Source organism: Embiotoca jacksoni, unplaced genomic scaffold (genome assembly GCF_022577435.1).
Source record: "Embiotoca jacksoni isolate LCO1_2020_lvr unplaced genomic scaffold, fEmbJac1.0.p SCAF_10, whole genome shotgun sequence".
In the NCBI taxonomy this organism is placed as follows: Eukaryota; Metazoa; Chordata; class Actinopteri; family Embiotocidae; genus Embiotoca; species Embiotoca jacksoni.
In genome coordinates, this window is record NW_027185230.1 from 1008795 (window position 1) to 1024827 (window position 16033).

Below are 16033 nucleotides of genomic sequence, written 5' to 3' on the forward strand. Positions count from 1 at the left end.
TCTTGTGGTGGCTGTAATCCGGTCGAGGCAGACGCCAACTCATCTCTGAGCATATTTGGGTTCCTTTTTTTTTAATGTTGTAAAGTTCTGTTGTAACAACTTTACTGTATGTTAAGTGCCCTGCAATAACTGGTGTTGTGATTTGGCACCATATAAATAAAATTGGATTGAATTGAATTAATATAATGTCAGCAAATTAAAGGAAAATATAAATGTGTAACCACAGTACCAAATTATTTTGCTGAGTTTAATACAGTCTAACCCTCTTGGGCTACAGGGCAAAACAGTACTTTCTCATTTAGCTTGATACCATATTTAGCCTACTTTGTAGAAACTTTCCTGAGAGTGGCGCCAGAGACAAAAAAGATGAAGGCACTTGTAAATGACAATCATAATGACGATTATAGACTGACAGTTTGGATTTGGCATAAATGACAATTTGTTTCAGAATATTTATTAATGAAATTGTTGCATTTGAAATGTTTTCTTCTCTGCTCTTCTGGTTTAATATAATTTGAGCTTTATAACATTCGACAGTGACAGGAAAAACAAGTAATTACATTACATTACATTTTAGTACATTTCCTGTAGTTCCAACACAAGAACAGAGAGATGGATGTTTTTAAAGCAACACAGACTGCACCAAAGGGAATTGTCTAACTTTTCCCAAAAAAAAAATCATCCCATCAAAAAATTGAAAGATGCTACACCAATCACATAAAGGTCCTACAACACCTAATTATTCCCTTGTTCTTGTTGAGCGTGACTGCAACAAAACACAGAATCCACCACTCACTTTCAGACACCATATACTGCAGTAAAGATGTCTTTCCCATGTAAAGATACAAAAAAAACCTAAAGTTAGCATAGCAGCATATTGGTAGAACTATAGTTCTTTTTTCTGCAGCTCCTGTTTTGCTCTTTCCCTCGAAGCTCTTTAACAACAGCTCCAAGAAGAAATCCAAAATAAGATGAGGAGGCGTTATTGTATCTTTGTGTCCTGTGAGGTTGTGAAATCCCGTAACGTAATTCTTCTGACAGCAAAACGCCACCAGCAGCCCTGCAGGGGAAGCATGACTGCACAGTTCAGGAGCGCATGGATGAAATTTAATCCATGCTCTTCACCTCCTCCAATATCCAGACGTATTTACAGCCAAATGCTCTCGGCAGCAGTCTCCGTGGGAGCGCAGAGAACGAACCTGGTGAATGTGCAAGCATCTGCAGCGACACGTCCAAAGAGTGGTAAAGTGGTTTTAGTATCGTGCTGCACACTTTCCAGGTGACCTTATGAAATTTGGATTCTCTCAGGGAAAGTTTAGTTAGCAAGTAAAGAAATTTCTCCACCTAAGAAACAAATAGAAAGCTGAAATTAATGTTGGTGTTTGGATGCCTATTATTTAAATGTAATAGTTCACACATTACTTACCCTTTTGAAAATTGAATGTAAATATTTCTTCATCAAAGTAATATAACTCATTTTTTTAATTATATCTAACAAATATTTTAAACTGAGCATGGAAACTGAAAAGACCTAAAGACTAAGATGGTAACTTGTCACAATGCCATCACAGTTACAATAGAACTCAATACGGACTACTGTCATATATTAGAAGTTCTTCAATATAACTTGAATGAAGATTGAAATGTTTTGATTTTAAAGTACAACCAGCAAGACAAATCACAAGTATGTACATCACGACACGACCGACCGCAGTGAAGGATAAATGTTCCCATAATTGCAAACGAACCTTCAGGTCAACTCCATGCATGTTATTATTATTATTATTATTATTATTATTATTATTATTATTATTACAGTATTATTCCTGTTGCTTCTCTTTCCTTCTTACAATATAAAAACATGGTAAGATTGCCTATGATTATTAAATTGAATGAATAGCAAACTCATTAAGTATGTGTGTGTGTATACATATATATATATATATATATATATATATATATATATATATATATATATATATATATATATATATATATATATATATGCATGTATGTATGTATGACCCTGACACTGTCAAACAGTGGAAAACCGTTAAGTTTAGACCAACTTTTTAAAAAGGGTGGACGGGGAACTGTTACAGACAGAAGATTGTGGAGTAATCGTACTGTTTAGCAGCAGCCAATAAATAAATGAATGAAATAAAAATAATACACCTGCTTATTGTCTGAGCTGGCTGCCAGCTGTGGGCCCCTCACACACACCTCTGTATTCTTGTGTTGCAACAGGCCTTTGATCAGGTAATTGCCCCTCGGCCGGAGTTTGCATCCTCCATATGTCGCTATGGCGACCACCTCTCCACCAACCATCTGTGCTCCGCCTTCACACCCCTTCTGAGACGGACTTATGTTATAAGGCCCGAAGTGGTGAAGGAAAAGGGCAACAAGGCGCTACAAGTGGCACTTGGTGCACTTTAACAGCAAGGTTTTTATTACTGCTCATCTATGGTGACCAGTGTGTGTGTGTGTGTGTGTGTGTGTGTGTGTGTGTGTGTGTGTGTGTGTGTGTGTGTGTGTGTCTGTTTACCCACCTATGCACATCTGAGATGTTCTCTGTATCACTGGGAAGACAAAATGGATTTCTTTAAACTATAATAAGGATTATCTTCGTTTCACAATCAGCTCTGATATACAGCAGACCTGCACACGCATGACACGAGAGGATCAGGGTACAGATGGAGCTCAGGGGAAACCATTTGGGGGCTGAAGACATGCTGAGGAGCATAACACGTTTTCTGTTGCAGGGGATCAAATGCTGCGAAGCTTTTAGGAATTAAAGTCCCTCTGTGACAAATTGAAATTCACAACTATTCCCTTTTTCCCTTTAATAAGGTTATTAAAACAATCTGTGCAGGATCACATAAATAATCTGTTTCAGTCTTTCAGCTTCTTTAGTTTAAAGATACCGCTCTGTCTAATTCTTATAGCCTATCAAGCAAATTTACCCAAAATTCAGCCTGATTTATGTATTATCTTTTGATGGATCCTCGATCAGAGTAAAAACGCAGTTCTTTGGATTTCAAAAAATTATTCCTGAATAAGTTTGGAACAAGTGATCTGCCAACCTGCCAAGTTAAAGAGGTTGTTTTTTCATGGTCCATGAATCATGATTTTTCTGCTTCACAGTCATACAGAAACACACTCACAGACAGAGACACACATACAAGCAAATCAACCAAATCCACACCTGAAAATTGTACAGTTACATCCTCCATGCTGAAAACTTCTATTTGAAAAGGTGTCTCATTTTGTGCCTTGCTTGTGGGCACTGCAGTAGGAGGCTAGGAGTTTAATACAATCATTTACATGCACATGGAGAGATAATTTGCAGATGGAAGATGACAGTTGTCTCCAGTAAAAACCCTAAAAGTTAAAGGACTTAAGTCTTTTGTATTAGTTTATCAACTAATTGTTGAAAATGTGAAACTGTGCTTTCATTCCTAATTTTCTAAGGGCATCATATACAATATTAAAGTATTTAAACATATAGTATGACGTATAGTATTTAGAGTAAAATAGGCTGGAGCTGGACATTTTCACTGTGCATCAATCCTTTAACTATATTTCAAAATATGAATGGGTTGGTCATTAAAATGTTAGAAAATACACCACAGTGATGCCTTCAATTTACAACAATAATTAACTGAGAAAAATAAATTCCAACATTTAAGAAGCTGGAAAATGAAATGAACTGGTATGTTAGTTTTATGAAATGATTGATCCATGATCAAAATTTTTCCAATATGCCCAAGTTGCAACTGCAGATGTAGAGCCACCTTTTCTTCATTTAACACTTTTGAAATTGTTTAGATTGCAGAATATAAAATTATAAGTCAGAATTTTTGAAATAATGACTTCAAAAAAATTAGTAAAGTATTTCTTTATTGGACATTACAGAACAGGATGGAGAACATGCAGCTTCAATCAAACGATCACAGCTTTATCTATGCATAGACTACAGACATTTTTGGAGATATTTAACGATGGTGATGATCAACAATAATCATAATGAGCCCTCATTTCAGATGTAGCTTCATTCTTTATTCAGAACAATCTCTTTATAGGCTGTAGGCTTCCAGGGAGCGCCTCTTTTCACCTGGATGTCTCCAGATCAAACCTCGGTGATGCAGTCGATGGTGAAATCACAAAAAAACAAAACATAAACAAAATATTAAAAAACTGGAACCATCACGGTCTGCAGAAATGACACTTGATTATTTTCTTAAAGGCGCTCTGAAAGTCTTTGTTGAAGTACGCGTAAATGATGGGGTTCAGTAAGGAGTTGGAGTAGCCAAGCCAGTTTATGACATCCTCCAGCCAGCGGGGCATGTAGCACGATTCTTGGCAAAAAGGCATCACAAGAGCGACGATGAAGAAGGGCAGCCAGCAGAGGATGAAGGTGCCCATGATGATGCCCAGAGTCTTCACTGTTTTGCGTTCCCGTGCCATCGCGATCTTCCTCTTCGCCTCGGTCGCCTTCTCGTGCCTGCTCTCGAACAGTGGGACGGAGCTCGGGGTGTTGGGCAGCGGCAGGTTGCCTTTAGAGTTGCTGTGAACTTCGATGATCTCCAGGGACTCCCCGTCCTCCGCGTGTTTCACCGCGCCGTTGACACTCGGCAGCGGCCGCGGCTCCACGCTTCTTTTCCAGCCCTTGCCTTGTGCGTCTCCATGAGTCTTTTTGTGGAACAGCGCGGGAGATAACGCCAAGCAAGAGTCGGACACTTTTTTTTTCTCTGTTTTACGCACAGTCCTCCTGATCCGAAACCGGGCTGCTTTGAATATCCGACCGTATAAAACTAACATCAGCGTCAACGGGATGTAAAATGCCCCAAATGTGGAGTATATTGTGTACCAGGGGTCTTGTCCTATCTTACACTGCTTAGGGTTCGCCCTGTCTTCTGCCATGCTGCTGGGCTGGGAGCGCATGATCAACATGGGTGGCACTGAGATAGAGAACCCAACGAGCCAAGTGACACTGATGAGGACCGCCGCTCTCCTCGGCGTCCTTTTCTTCATATATTCTATGGGCTCTGTTATTGCCCAGTATCTGTCCAGCGCGATAGCGCACAGGTGCAGGATGGACGACGTGCAGCACAACACATCCAGAGAGATGAAGATGTCGCATGGAATTTGCCCGAGAGTCCATCGGTTTAAAACCTGGTAAAGCGCCGCCATGGGCAGCACAAGCACTGACACCATCAGGTCGGTGACGGCTAGGGAACCGATCAGGTAGTTGGCCACATTCTGGAGAGACCGCTCCAACGCAATGGCTGCAACCACGCACGCGTTCCCAAATATTGCGCAGAGGATGAGCGCGCCCAGCAAGAAGGATGTGACCACTTGATAACTCAGCTTCACCTCCTCGTCTTCAGGTTTGAGGGATTTGTTGGAAAAGTTGTCAAACTGAGACCAGAATGTCGTGTTGTTTGTTCCCTCCATTGTTAGTAAACTAGATGTGTTTGGAGAGCTTCGGTTACCCCGTGAAGAGCCCAGTGCGCATCACACGGTGTCACCCTGCAGAGCGCATAGCGGACTGTTGGACTGCACAGTGCTTCAACGAGGCTCTGAACTGCAAGTGTTGGCTGCTGGGGGAGAATGATGCTGCATATTTATACCAGTGATGGAAAATGCGTCATTTGTGAGGATGTAACGGAGTCCGGCTGTTTTGGTTCTGTTTGTTCAGTTGACAGCTCAGTCAGTGAGGATGACGGAGCAATGAAATAAACACATAAAACATAAATATTTTCTTTCTTTCTTTTTTTTTTTTTTTAACCTTGACAGACTGAAAATCAAGGGATACTTGTGAGTTATTTTCATATAAACTGTTATTTCTTGAAATAATGGATTTGGCCATTTAGTGAGCTATGAAGTTGTATTTGCAGTCTTTTTTTCCTTTTACGCAAATTCAAATATTTGTTTCAATTTAGCCTCGATAGCAATTAGTTGTTTTATTTTCATCCTCAGTTTTTATTTTATACTTACTCTCATCTGTTTTCAGCACCATGCCCAGCGCACTTGGGCCACCAGATGTGACACTGCCACCTGGCGTTGGACTAAAAAAATACAAATTGATGCAACCTTAAATAAAATTAGGTTCTAATAACGTTGTAAAAACACACAGGGACAATAATTAGCCTATTGTATGCCATATGCCTCTTCTTTTTTTATGAATGCGTTGTTGTTTTTTTGCCACAAAATCCTACCATGCATGACATATTGCTCCACAGGAAAATTTGACATCTATTTGTACATTGATTTTTAAATGTACAGATCATTTTCTTTTCCATAATCTGGGACGCTGGCCACTTAACTCAACTTTACAAGGAGTCCAGAAGTATTAGGTTTACTTAAATATGAGCTTTTATCCAACTAAACTATATTTAAAAATGTTGTTTACTTCATTTTTCTACATTAAGGCCAGAGAGTGAAGGTGTGGCCTAAAAAAAAGAAAGAAAAAAAAATGAAATCGTCGGTCCAACATGATTCCATATTTTGGCACATTCCCGTTCATTAGATTCAATTTCTTTCAAGTAAAATGGTCAACTGACCCTTTAAGCTTTTAGCGCAAAAGGATTTTTGGCATAGTGGAGATCCCGTAGTGTCCCAGTTTTCGTGACGTCACAGCCCCTTTTTTTTTTTTTTTTTTTTTTTTTTAAAGCTAACAGCTGTTTAACTTTTTATTTTCCTCGGACTTGTGTCCTTTGCTACAGCGACACTGCAAGTCTTCCAAGTTGTCAGGTAAGCTCATTTAAATAGTGCAACTTTCAATGCGGTGACTTTCACCATCTTAACAATATTACTTGTTTTCTTAAAACTGCCATGAGAAACCCTGTTGTTGTAAACAGACCTCAGTAGTTGACGAGCTACGATAGCTCTGCAGTGTACACGCTAAACGATACGAATACCAGATGTATGTCCGCGCTGAAATTCAAACACTGACGGGACACTGACGGGACAGTGACGGGACACTGACGGGACAATGACGGGACATTTCTCATCTCATCGCCCTGCAGCACAGCCTCGGAGCTTAATGTTTGAAATTCCGGACGAGGCTGCTCGCATACTTTTAGTGTGTGGCTGGTGTTCGTGCTCCTGACTGTCCTGGGACACATTGGTTTTTAACAGTTATAACACAATAGTAGCCCCCCCCCCCCCCTCCCCCCATCGTCCCTCTCTGTCGGTGTTTGTGTATGTTGCTCTGAACGAGGGTAAAAACAAACACGTGTTGTCCTGAGAGGTGTTCTGATCACCTCAACAGCACCACACTGCACACAACGAACTTTTGATCAGTACGTTAACTGCCCAGCCATGAACAATAACATGTTGAAACTCGTGTATGCAAATGCCCTGGATGCCTACAGTGATACCCCCCACCCCCACCCCCACACACAGTGATACCCCCCATAGCCCTCCTCCACCCCCCACACACACCTTCGCTGCTGTTGCCCTCTTCTCCTCAGCCCCTTCCTGAGTGAGCCCCACACACCCCAGCCCCCACGCCCCACCCCCCTCAGCCAGTCTGGGTTAGGAGACAGCTGGAGACCAATGCAAGGCTGCAGGCGCTGGCAGCATCAGCCTCAGGTTCTCACAACCCTGAGGCTGAAGCAGGAGAAAATCCCAGTGATGTAGACGACATCACGACCGGTACCAGTTTCCGAGAAGACGACTCCATCTGGCCTCAACGACTATCGACCGGTTGCCTCACATCTCGTGTGATGACGGTGCTGGAGAGGCTGGTCCTGGTCCACCTCATGCTGGAGGTGAAATCATTGCACCCTCTGCAATTTGCATACGCGCCTCCATGGGGGAGTGGACGACGCCATCATGTACCTGCTGCAGCGAGCTCGGTCGCATCTGGATGAAACTGGTGCCATTGTGAGAATACTGAACGTTTAGCACAGAATAAACGCTCAGAACCTCGTCAAGCTGCTGCCGTTCATTAAAACAAATTAAAACATGTGCTGTACTCCAAGAAAAATGGCTTTGTTGGACCGGCCTTGGGTAGTTGCAGCGGTGGCAGAGTGTCAGCAGGTTTCAGCGCATGCTGATTGGTTAAAATGAAGCCGAGGTCTGCGTCAATTGGGTTGAACGACTGCTAACAAATCTCTACGGCGGTGGCCAAACAATATGGGTCTGGTTCACACCAGGCTAGACTGTTGCACTATTCTATTTTTATTATGTATATACCGTACAGGTTTTATATTATATTTTTCTATCCATTATATTCTGTCAGTTTTATTAGTTTCTTAATGTATTTTACCCATGTTGCTGTAACACAATATAAAGTCAGTCTATATTATGTGTCGATCTGTCTATTTCTATCTCTATCTATCTACTCACCATTTAAATGAATCCTCACCTCTCGCAATCATTAAAAAACAGTTCAATATTATAATGCTCATAATGGGAACATTTAATGCCAGACTGTTTTATTATGCCTAATGCCTCACCTGTTGCTGGTTTTAATGTTACGGCTCTTCAATTTATCTCCTGTTCAGTTCTAAAGAAGTCCTCCATAAACAATAGTTCCCATCGATGTAAATGCAGCTGTACAGAGTAAAACTTCTGGTTACCTCATGTTAATAAACTGGTGCAGTGCAATAGCTTCCCACTCCTGTCTTTTTACTCCTTTTTAAAGGTTAATTTACAACTGATCATCCGATGTGTGCACATTTGTCTCGCCAAAAGTCCGTACAATCTGATTACAGTTTATGGTATGTGAGCATATCTGGTCAAATGCATATACACATAGCTGACAATGCTGAGCCTTTGGTTTTGTGCCATTTCTGAATTTATCTTTTACTTTGAAGAAGACAACGATGTTTTTGCCAGAATCAGCACTGATGCAGGTGTGTTTTCAGTTGTACGTCCTGACTGTGTCTTGTCAATCATCTTCATCAACAGCTGGACTGAAAACCTACTGCTGTTAAGAGAGAGCACCATGCTTCGCTGCAGGAAGTGTCGGAAAGCCATTATCGACTCGACATGTTTGTCGACGGTTGGTGCAGATTTTGTGTGTCTGATGCGTACGGAAATTGTCTTTTCATCTGTCAACCCTCACTTTTGTGTGTATTTTCAGGCCTGGTGAGCTGACATAGTCGACAGTGGTGGTTCTCAACTGGGGCAGCCTCAGGACTCGCATATTTCCTTACTCATTAAGTCACAACCCAGTTTTTACATTTACTCCTACAAAAGTCCAAATAGGGCTACACACCCACTGGTGCTTAATAGGAAATGTATATTTCACACGCACATCAGGGACCCACTCAAAGTTGCTCCGCGACCAACTTTTGGGTCCTGACCCACGAGTTGAGAACCACTGGTCTGTAGATAATTTTTTTTTAGTTAAATTAGTTGCAGGTCAGACAAAACGAGACGGGATATCTTGTTGGGTTCTGAGAAGTTCTTTAGGGTTTTTCTCACCATTAACTCACATTTTATTTAGTGAATTAATCTATTCATCAACAAATCCCCACAAATTACGAGATAATCTGACAATGGAACCCATAAATTAGTTGCAGCCGTAATAGTAGTCGTAAGGTTGTTTGGGAACATCAGTGTTAAAAGTGAAACATAACAGTTTGTGTTTCAGTCATTAAAAAAAAAAGATAACTGGGTCTGATGAGAACTGTCACCACTCATTGTTTTTTAGGTTCAGGCCACAGAAGAAAGTTCAGCTGCTGTTTGCAGAATTTGGCACGTGAATGTTGACACGATGCCAGAGTGGATACTGATCTCAGTGAACCAGGTAAGTGTGTCAGCTGAGGTGGGACGAGTTTTAGATTATTGTGTTCACTGCTGTTCAAGGAGGAAGACAAAAAAAATATATAATTGGATTTTAACTTTCATATTTTCAATCATATCAAATTTCCGCATAACAAAATTAAAACATGCTACATTACAGAGAGATAGTGTTTTTGTTAGGTTATTATTGGAAATATAATCAACAAATGAATAATTGATTAGAAAATATATGCATCCCTATAATTCAGTCATACAAAAAGTAGATGATACATTTTATTTAGTAAAAACCAATCCCTTTCGTGATCTTGCTGCGGTTCGTGTGTCTGTGGTTTCTGTCTAGGCCCAGTGGACTGTGGGGAAACTGAACTGCCAGAACTGCGGTGCTCGTTTGGGCGGCTTCAACTTCATCAATTGCAGCGAGTGTCCCTGTGGCCAGGACGGCACCGTCCACCTCAGCAAAAGCCGCGTGGATCACGACCAGGATCCCGCCGTCCTCATCGTCCAGCCGAGGAGGACGAGGCCCGGGAGGGGACGGGCTGGTCTGCTGAGCGATGGCTCTCGGAGTAGAGAGGAGAGGACCGACTTTGACAGGACTGCGCAGGACAGTTTACAGCTGAACTGTGCCGCCGTCACGTCCTTCATGCGCCCAGCGGAGGCCTCAAATCCGCTCGGTGATGGTGAAAACAGCCTCTTGTTTTCTTTCAGTCCTCTATACTGCATCTCTCACCGGAGGAGGGGCAGTCTGGAAGACGATGCCGACTTAAGGTCGTCGTGTTTTTGCCCCGCGGGCCCCGCGAACACGTCTGTTGTGGATTTGATGAGATCAGGGTCGTACGAGTCCGCAAGGTCAACTGTCTCATATCCCACAAGTTGGCAGTTTGCCAGAGATGGTGACGCCGTCCCTCGCCGTTCATCTGTTTCTGGAGGTACGCGGCCGCATCGGAATCCACAGCTGCTGCCATCCGGGCAGGACGTCGAGTCTTCTGTAGAGACCACGGTTGTCGACGAGGAGGTTCCTGATGCAGCGCTGCTTCTCAGAGGAACGTCCCTCTCTGACAGCGAAGCTAAGGAGGAGGAAGAAGTGCTGGTACATTTCTTTATTTGCAGTGGCATTCAAACTGCTTTTATTAGGACTGTAGCCTATGATTATTTTGATATATTATCACATTATATCAATATTTCTACTACATTTATTTTATTAAATGTTTCCATAACTTACAGCACAGGGGCATAAAAATGTCACACGACAATGGCCGCACTTCTGAAGTTAATTGACAGCTATTTTGTTTGCAGCGACCATTTTCGCCCTTTTGTCCTCTTGTAGGAGGGGCTGTGTGATCGTGCGCAACTCAATATAATGTAACCAGCACAGAGCTACATGTGAAAGAGTTCTTTTTTTTTTTTTTTTTATAGCTGGAACTTAAAATGGAATTTTCAGCCCTTGTGATGTTTATAAGAACCAAGAAAGCAGCACATTCAGGGTTTCAGGTGGGCCATCTCACTGGAAACGAACACCACCTCTGCTACCGTTATATCTAATTTTATACACCTCTTGTAATTTCTTTTTTTTTAAAGATTGCGGGAGAGCACACCACAGTGGATTTTAATCAGGCTACTGTTGGCTTTTTACCTCGTCCAATCAGATTCCTACAGGAAACGCCGACATAAGTAAATTGAGATTTTTCTTCTGGGAATCATAATTTCTATGTGTCAAGTTTTAGATTGTTTTCTTTTATCGAACCCATTAATTTTGTTGTGGGAATATTTATTAAAGATTTGCTCGAAGATGGTAATCATTACTGCCTCCACAGATCAGGAGAACAATGGAGTGGCTGAAGTTTAAGCAGTCGGTGTGGTTAAATCATGACTTTATAACCCAGTGAACAAGCACTCATCGAACTCATCTTTTGACTAAACTGCTTGTGTGTGTGTGTGTGTGTGTGTGTGTGTGTGTGTGTGTGTGTGTGTGTGTGTGTGTGTGTGTGTGACCCTCTCAGGTTGAAGCCTCTGTGGACTCTTCACCCTCCAACCGACTGAGCAAAAGAGAGAAGAACCATCTGAAGAGTCTGCGCAGGAAACAGAGGAGGAGAGAGAGATGGCTTCGCCGTCAGCAGGAGCAGGAGCAGGTGTGAGAGAGAGCAACGTTGAAGAGTGTATTCAGAGTGTAGTTCGAAATAACTACCACTGAACAAATGTGCAATTACTGCCCTTTTTCAGAAGTACATTAAAACTGGAAACAAATATTGGATATCTCTTCTGCTCCTACAAAGCTTGACTTGCATATAAAAGACACTGAGGAAATGGTTTTTTTTAGTAATATATCCAGTGACAATTTTGGTAATGTACTGTCTTAATATGTTTGTGAAAGAATTTTATTTTATACACACATGAAACTAGAAAAAACTGCATACAAATACAAATGAAAAGCATTCAATTGTGTAAAGGCAATAAAAAAAATAAAAAAAAATACTAAAAGATATACACTGAAGATGGGGAGATGTTCACCACTGTGTGGGAAAATAGTGCAACAATCTTAAGAATAAGAATTTTGGGATTTCATCATCTGTGTTACATAATATGATTGAGACTTGGAGAATCTGGAGAAATCTCTGTGTGCGAGGGACGAGGCCGAAAACCAATATTGGATTGCGGTGATCTTCGGGCCCTCAGGCAGCACTGCATTAAAAACAGACTCGGTTCAGTGGTAGAAATCATTGTCTGGGCTAAAAGAAGAAGAAAAAAAAAACATTTCAGAAAACCATTGTAACCATTACAAAAACTTTCAGCAGGTGGGAAAAATATCCGATGTGTTTGTGTCCAGGCTGTGAGTGAAAGCGATTTACCGCCGGACGAAGACCGAGACGGCCTCACCTGCGCCATCTGTCTGGACGTCTTCTTCAGCCCGTACAGCTGTCAGCCCTGCGGTCATGTCTTCTGCGAGCCCTGTCTCCGCACGCTCGCCAATAACCGGATGGAAAACACAACCTGCCCTCTCTGCCGCGCCGTCATCTCAAGCACCAGCTTCCACAAAGGTGAGCTTCCCCACCCGGACCTATCTGTCCATCCAGATGTTATTACGGTGACAGAAAACATAATTATTTCCAGCACTTTTCTGGTTTCACCAGCTCAAATGCGAGGCTTTTGTGTTTATTTCTCACTGTGCTGTTGTCCTTCTTCTTCAGAGCTCAACCAGACAACAAAGATCTTCTTCCCTAAAGTTTACTTCGCCCGCCAGAAGAACTTCCAGAAGGCCTCGTGTGCTAACTGGCCTTTGCCCAGGTTTTACCGAAACCACCTTTCCGCCTTGGGTGAGAAACTTCGCTGATTAGTTGTACGGATGTATTTGTTTCTATCTGCCAGGTTTCAGTGTTCTCTTTTGACAGTGAAGTCTTGATACAGTTTTTGTAAAGACATGTTGTGGTTTACTACGACGGGCTTGTAACAAAACAAAACATGTTTCTCTCGGTAGGACAGACCTCATTTTAAGTCTTAACTTCTAACTTCTTACAGTGACCAAGTTCACTGCAAAAGCAAGAAATGTTATCACTTCAGTAGCAGTGGTAAATGTTTTCTTTTCAGGAAGTGATGATTCAGTTTTAGACACTGCTTTATGAGCACTAAATCAAATCCAGGACTTATTCCATAAAGTTATTTCACCTCACATCTGAAGAAAACACACCAAATTGACACAATATCAGCCAGAAACTGTAAAAACTGACATTTTCACAGCTTTCAAACTTTTGATGTTTCTTGAACTAATCATGCACACGTACACTTCCATCAGCAACCTACCAAACATAACCTTAAAATAGTGATATGTCATTGAAATCACTTTATTCCACGTCTCTTTTAAAACTTTGACAAAAATTAACCTGTCACAGGCATATGACTGTGTTGTAAATAGGTGTGTGTGTGTGTGTGTGTGTGTATGTATGTGTGTGTGTGTGTGTATATATTAGATATTATTTTTATTTTTGTCTGATATTGGTGAAATTAAATTTCCTTCTTTCTTTTTTTGTTGTTGAAAAAAGTGTGGAATATATTCAATTTATGTTTTTTCTTATTTTAAAATATATTTAAAAAAAATATGAAAGTAAAAAGAATCACACTGAAAAGGGTTGTTTGGTGGAATTAGCATACAATACAACTGCAAACTGGACTGTTTGATTTGAATTGAGGCAGGTGCTCTAAAACAACACAGTGGTATTTTCTGTGGTCATATTCTATAATAATCAGTCCAAAACATCCACACAGTGTTTTAGGTGTGAATGTAAGTTTACAAACAAACTAAATAACTAATTTGGTAATAGACAAAAAAAAAGCGTGTTGGGACAGAAATATTCAAACTGAATTGTTTGAATTTCTGTCTGCTAATTAAGTTCAAACCTGGAAAACTGGTTTTATCTCTGAATACAAATTGTACCTTTTTATGTTTTATACTTCAGAAAGGACACTGATGCTGGACGATTTGAGTGGCTTCAATCACTTGCCCATTTTCAACGAGGAGGACTTGTTCGGCTGGTTCTTCGTCATCGTTCAGAACATTGGCTTCATCCAGTGGATCCTGGCTCTCCCTTGCCTCTCTATGCTCCTCTACTACTTCCTATTTTAAGACACTTCATGCTCGACAGTTTGCCGTGCAGGTTTCCGTGTCTTTGAAAGGGGAAGGTAAGATACACACGCCGGAGCTGTTGTTTCACTGTTGGAATATCTCAGGGATGAAAGAGGAGCTCAGGACATGAAAATTGACATGAAAAACATTGGCGGTCGAGGAGTTACAGGGGCTACTTATGACGTGCTTCCACCATCAAAGAATCTCCATCAGTGGTATGGCGAGGATCCAACCTGTGGCCTCTGCCCAACTCCAGCGACTCTCAAACACATCATGGTAAGCTGCAAGACCAGCCTCACGCTAGGCAGATATACCTGGTGGCACAACCAGGTCCTCAAGAGCCTGGCAGCAGCGATTGACATCAAGCGGTGTGCGACCAACTCCTTGCCCCCGAGAGTAGCCAATCCCCTGAAGGCAACAGCATTTGTCCGAGAAGGACAAAAAGCCCCCAAACATCTTTCCACCAATCCAGAGACGGGACACTTAATCATGGCCCGCGACTGGAAGATGCTGGTAGACATCGGCCAGCAATTGATCTTTCCTCCGGAGATTGCTTCCACCAACCTCAGGCCAGACCTGGTACTCTGGTCCACGTCGCTGAAGACTGTTTACATCATGGAGCTCACAGTCTCATGGGAGAACGCGCTTGAAGAGGCCTACGAACGTCAGAAGCTGCGCTATGCAGAGCTTGCAGCAGAAGCAAAGCAGCACGGCTGGAACACTAAAATCTTTCCAGTGGAAGTGGGATGCAGAGGATTTGTGGCTTCTTCGACCATCAGACTGTTGAAAGAGCTGGGAAGCCACGGTCAGACTCGGCGGCAGAACATCAGGGCAGTCTCAGAGGCGGCTGAAAGAAGCAGCCAGTGGATTTGGATTAAGCAGAATGACCCATGCTGGGCTCCAACTACGCCAACATAACCCACTTGAGAACCCCCACCTGTTTACCATTCAGCCGTCTGCCTTCCTCAATGTTGCCAATTTGGGGACAGTCGGGCACGGCACACAAGCTGAGGGCTGATCATCCTGCAGCTCCTCCTTCGAGGAGGGTTTATAGTGTCGAAAGGCCAAAACACCCAATGATACAAAGGAACATTACTGACGATGTGTTCTGGGCCCAGCTGTCCCAAAATTCTACAACCTAAACCAGACTGAGATACCCCCCACCCCCCACCCCACAAGCCCGAAAACCCCCACTTGTCGATCATCAACCACTCTCATAGAAAAACAAGGTTAATTTCCTGGAAGTGCTCACCACCTTGGCACAAGGGACAGTCAAACATCATGTCCTGTGTTTTTTTTTTTATTCCGTACACTTTGAAAACCTCTTATTTACTGAGCAAGACACAAGCTGAAGCTGAGTGACATTTCTTCTAGTAATGAATTGAATTGTTAAAAACATGCGGTTTATTGTGAAACCTTCCGTTTGTTGTAAAACATTTGGGTGATAATACGGCAAAATGTAATTTTATTCTCTGGTTTTTGATATTTGATGCAATCTTTCAACAATTCAGGAAAATCTGTTCCCTTTTGTTTCTGAGAGTTGGATGAGAAGATCGATAAAATCTCATTTCTGTGTCGTACGTAGAGAGCTGAAGCAATGAGGCGATTGGCCGAGCTTACTTTAAAGACTGGAAGCAGTTGGAAACTGCTTTGCTAGCT

General features: G+C 42.0%; 2 protein-coding genes across 2 annotated transcripts; one reads left to right on the plus strand and one right to left on the minus strand.

The window, feature by feature from the left end:
- Window positions 1-3903: 3903 nt before the first annotated feature.
- Window positions 3904-5628, minus strand: LOC138204112 (5-hydroxytryptamine receptor 1A-beta). Its single transcript, XM_069159262.1, has one exon. It carries the CDS (start codon window positions 5455-5457, stop codon window positions 4207-4209), a length of 1251 nt encoding a protein of 416 aa, XP_069015363.1. The 5' UTR covers window positions 5458-5628; the 3' UTR covers window positions 3904-4206.
- Window positions 5629-6691: 1063 nt separating this feature from the next.
- Window positions 6692-15894, plus strand: LOC138205163 (E3 ubiquitin-protein ligase RNF180-like). Its single transcript, XM_069160919.1, has 8 exons — window positions 6692-6756; window positions 8923-9016; window positions 9671-9766; window positions 10103-10849; window positions 11760-11888; window positions 12584-12794; window positions 12945-13070; window positions 14208-15894. Exons 2-8 carry the CDS (start codon window positions 8960-8962, stop codon window positions 14372-14374), a joined length of 1533 nt encoding a protein of 510 aa, XP_069017020.1. The 5' UTR covers window positions 6692-6756; window positions 8923-8959; the 3' UTR covers window positions 14375-15894.
- The last annotated feature ends 139 nt before the right edge of the window (window positions 15895-16033 follow it).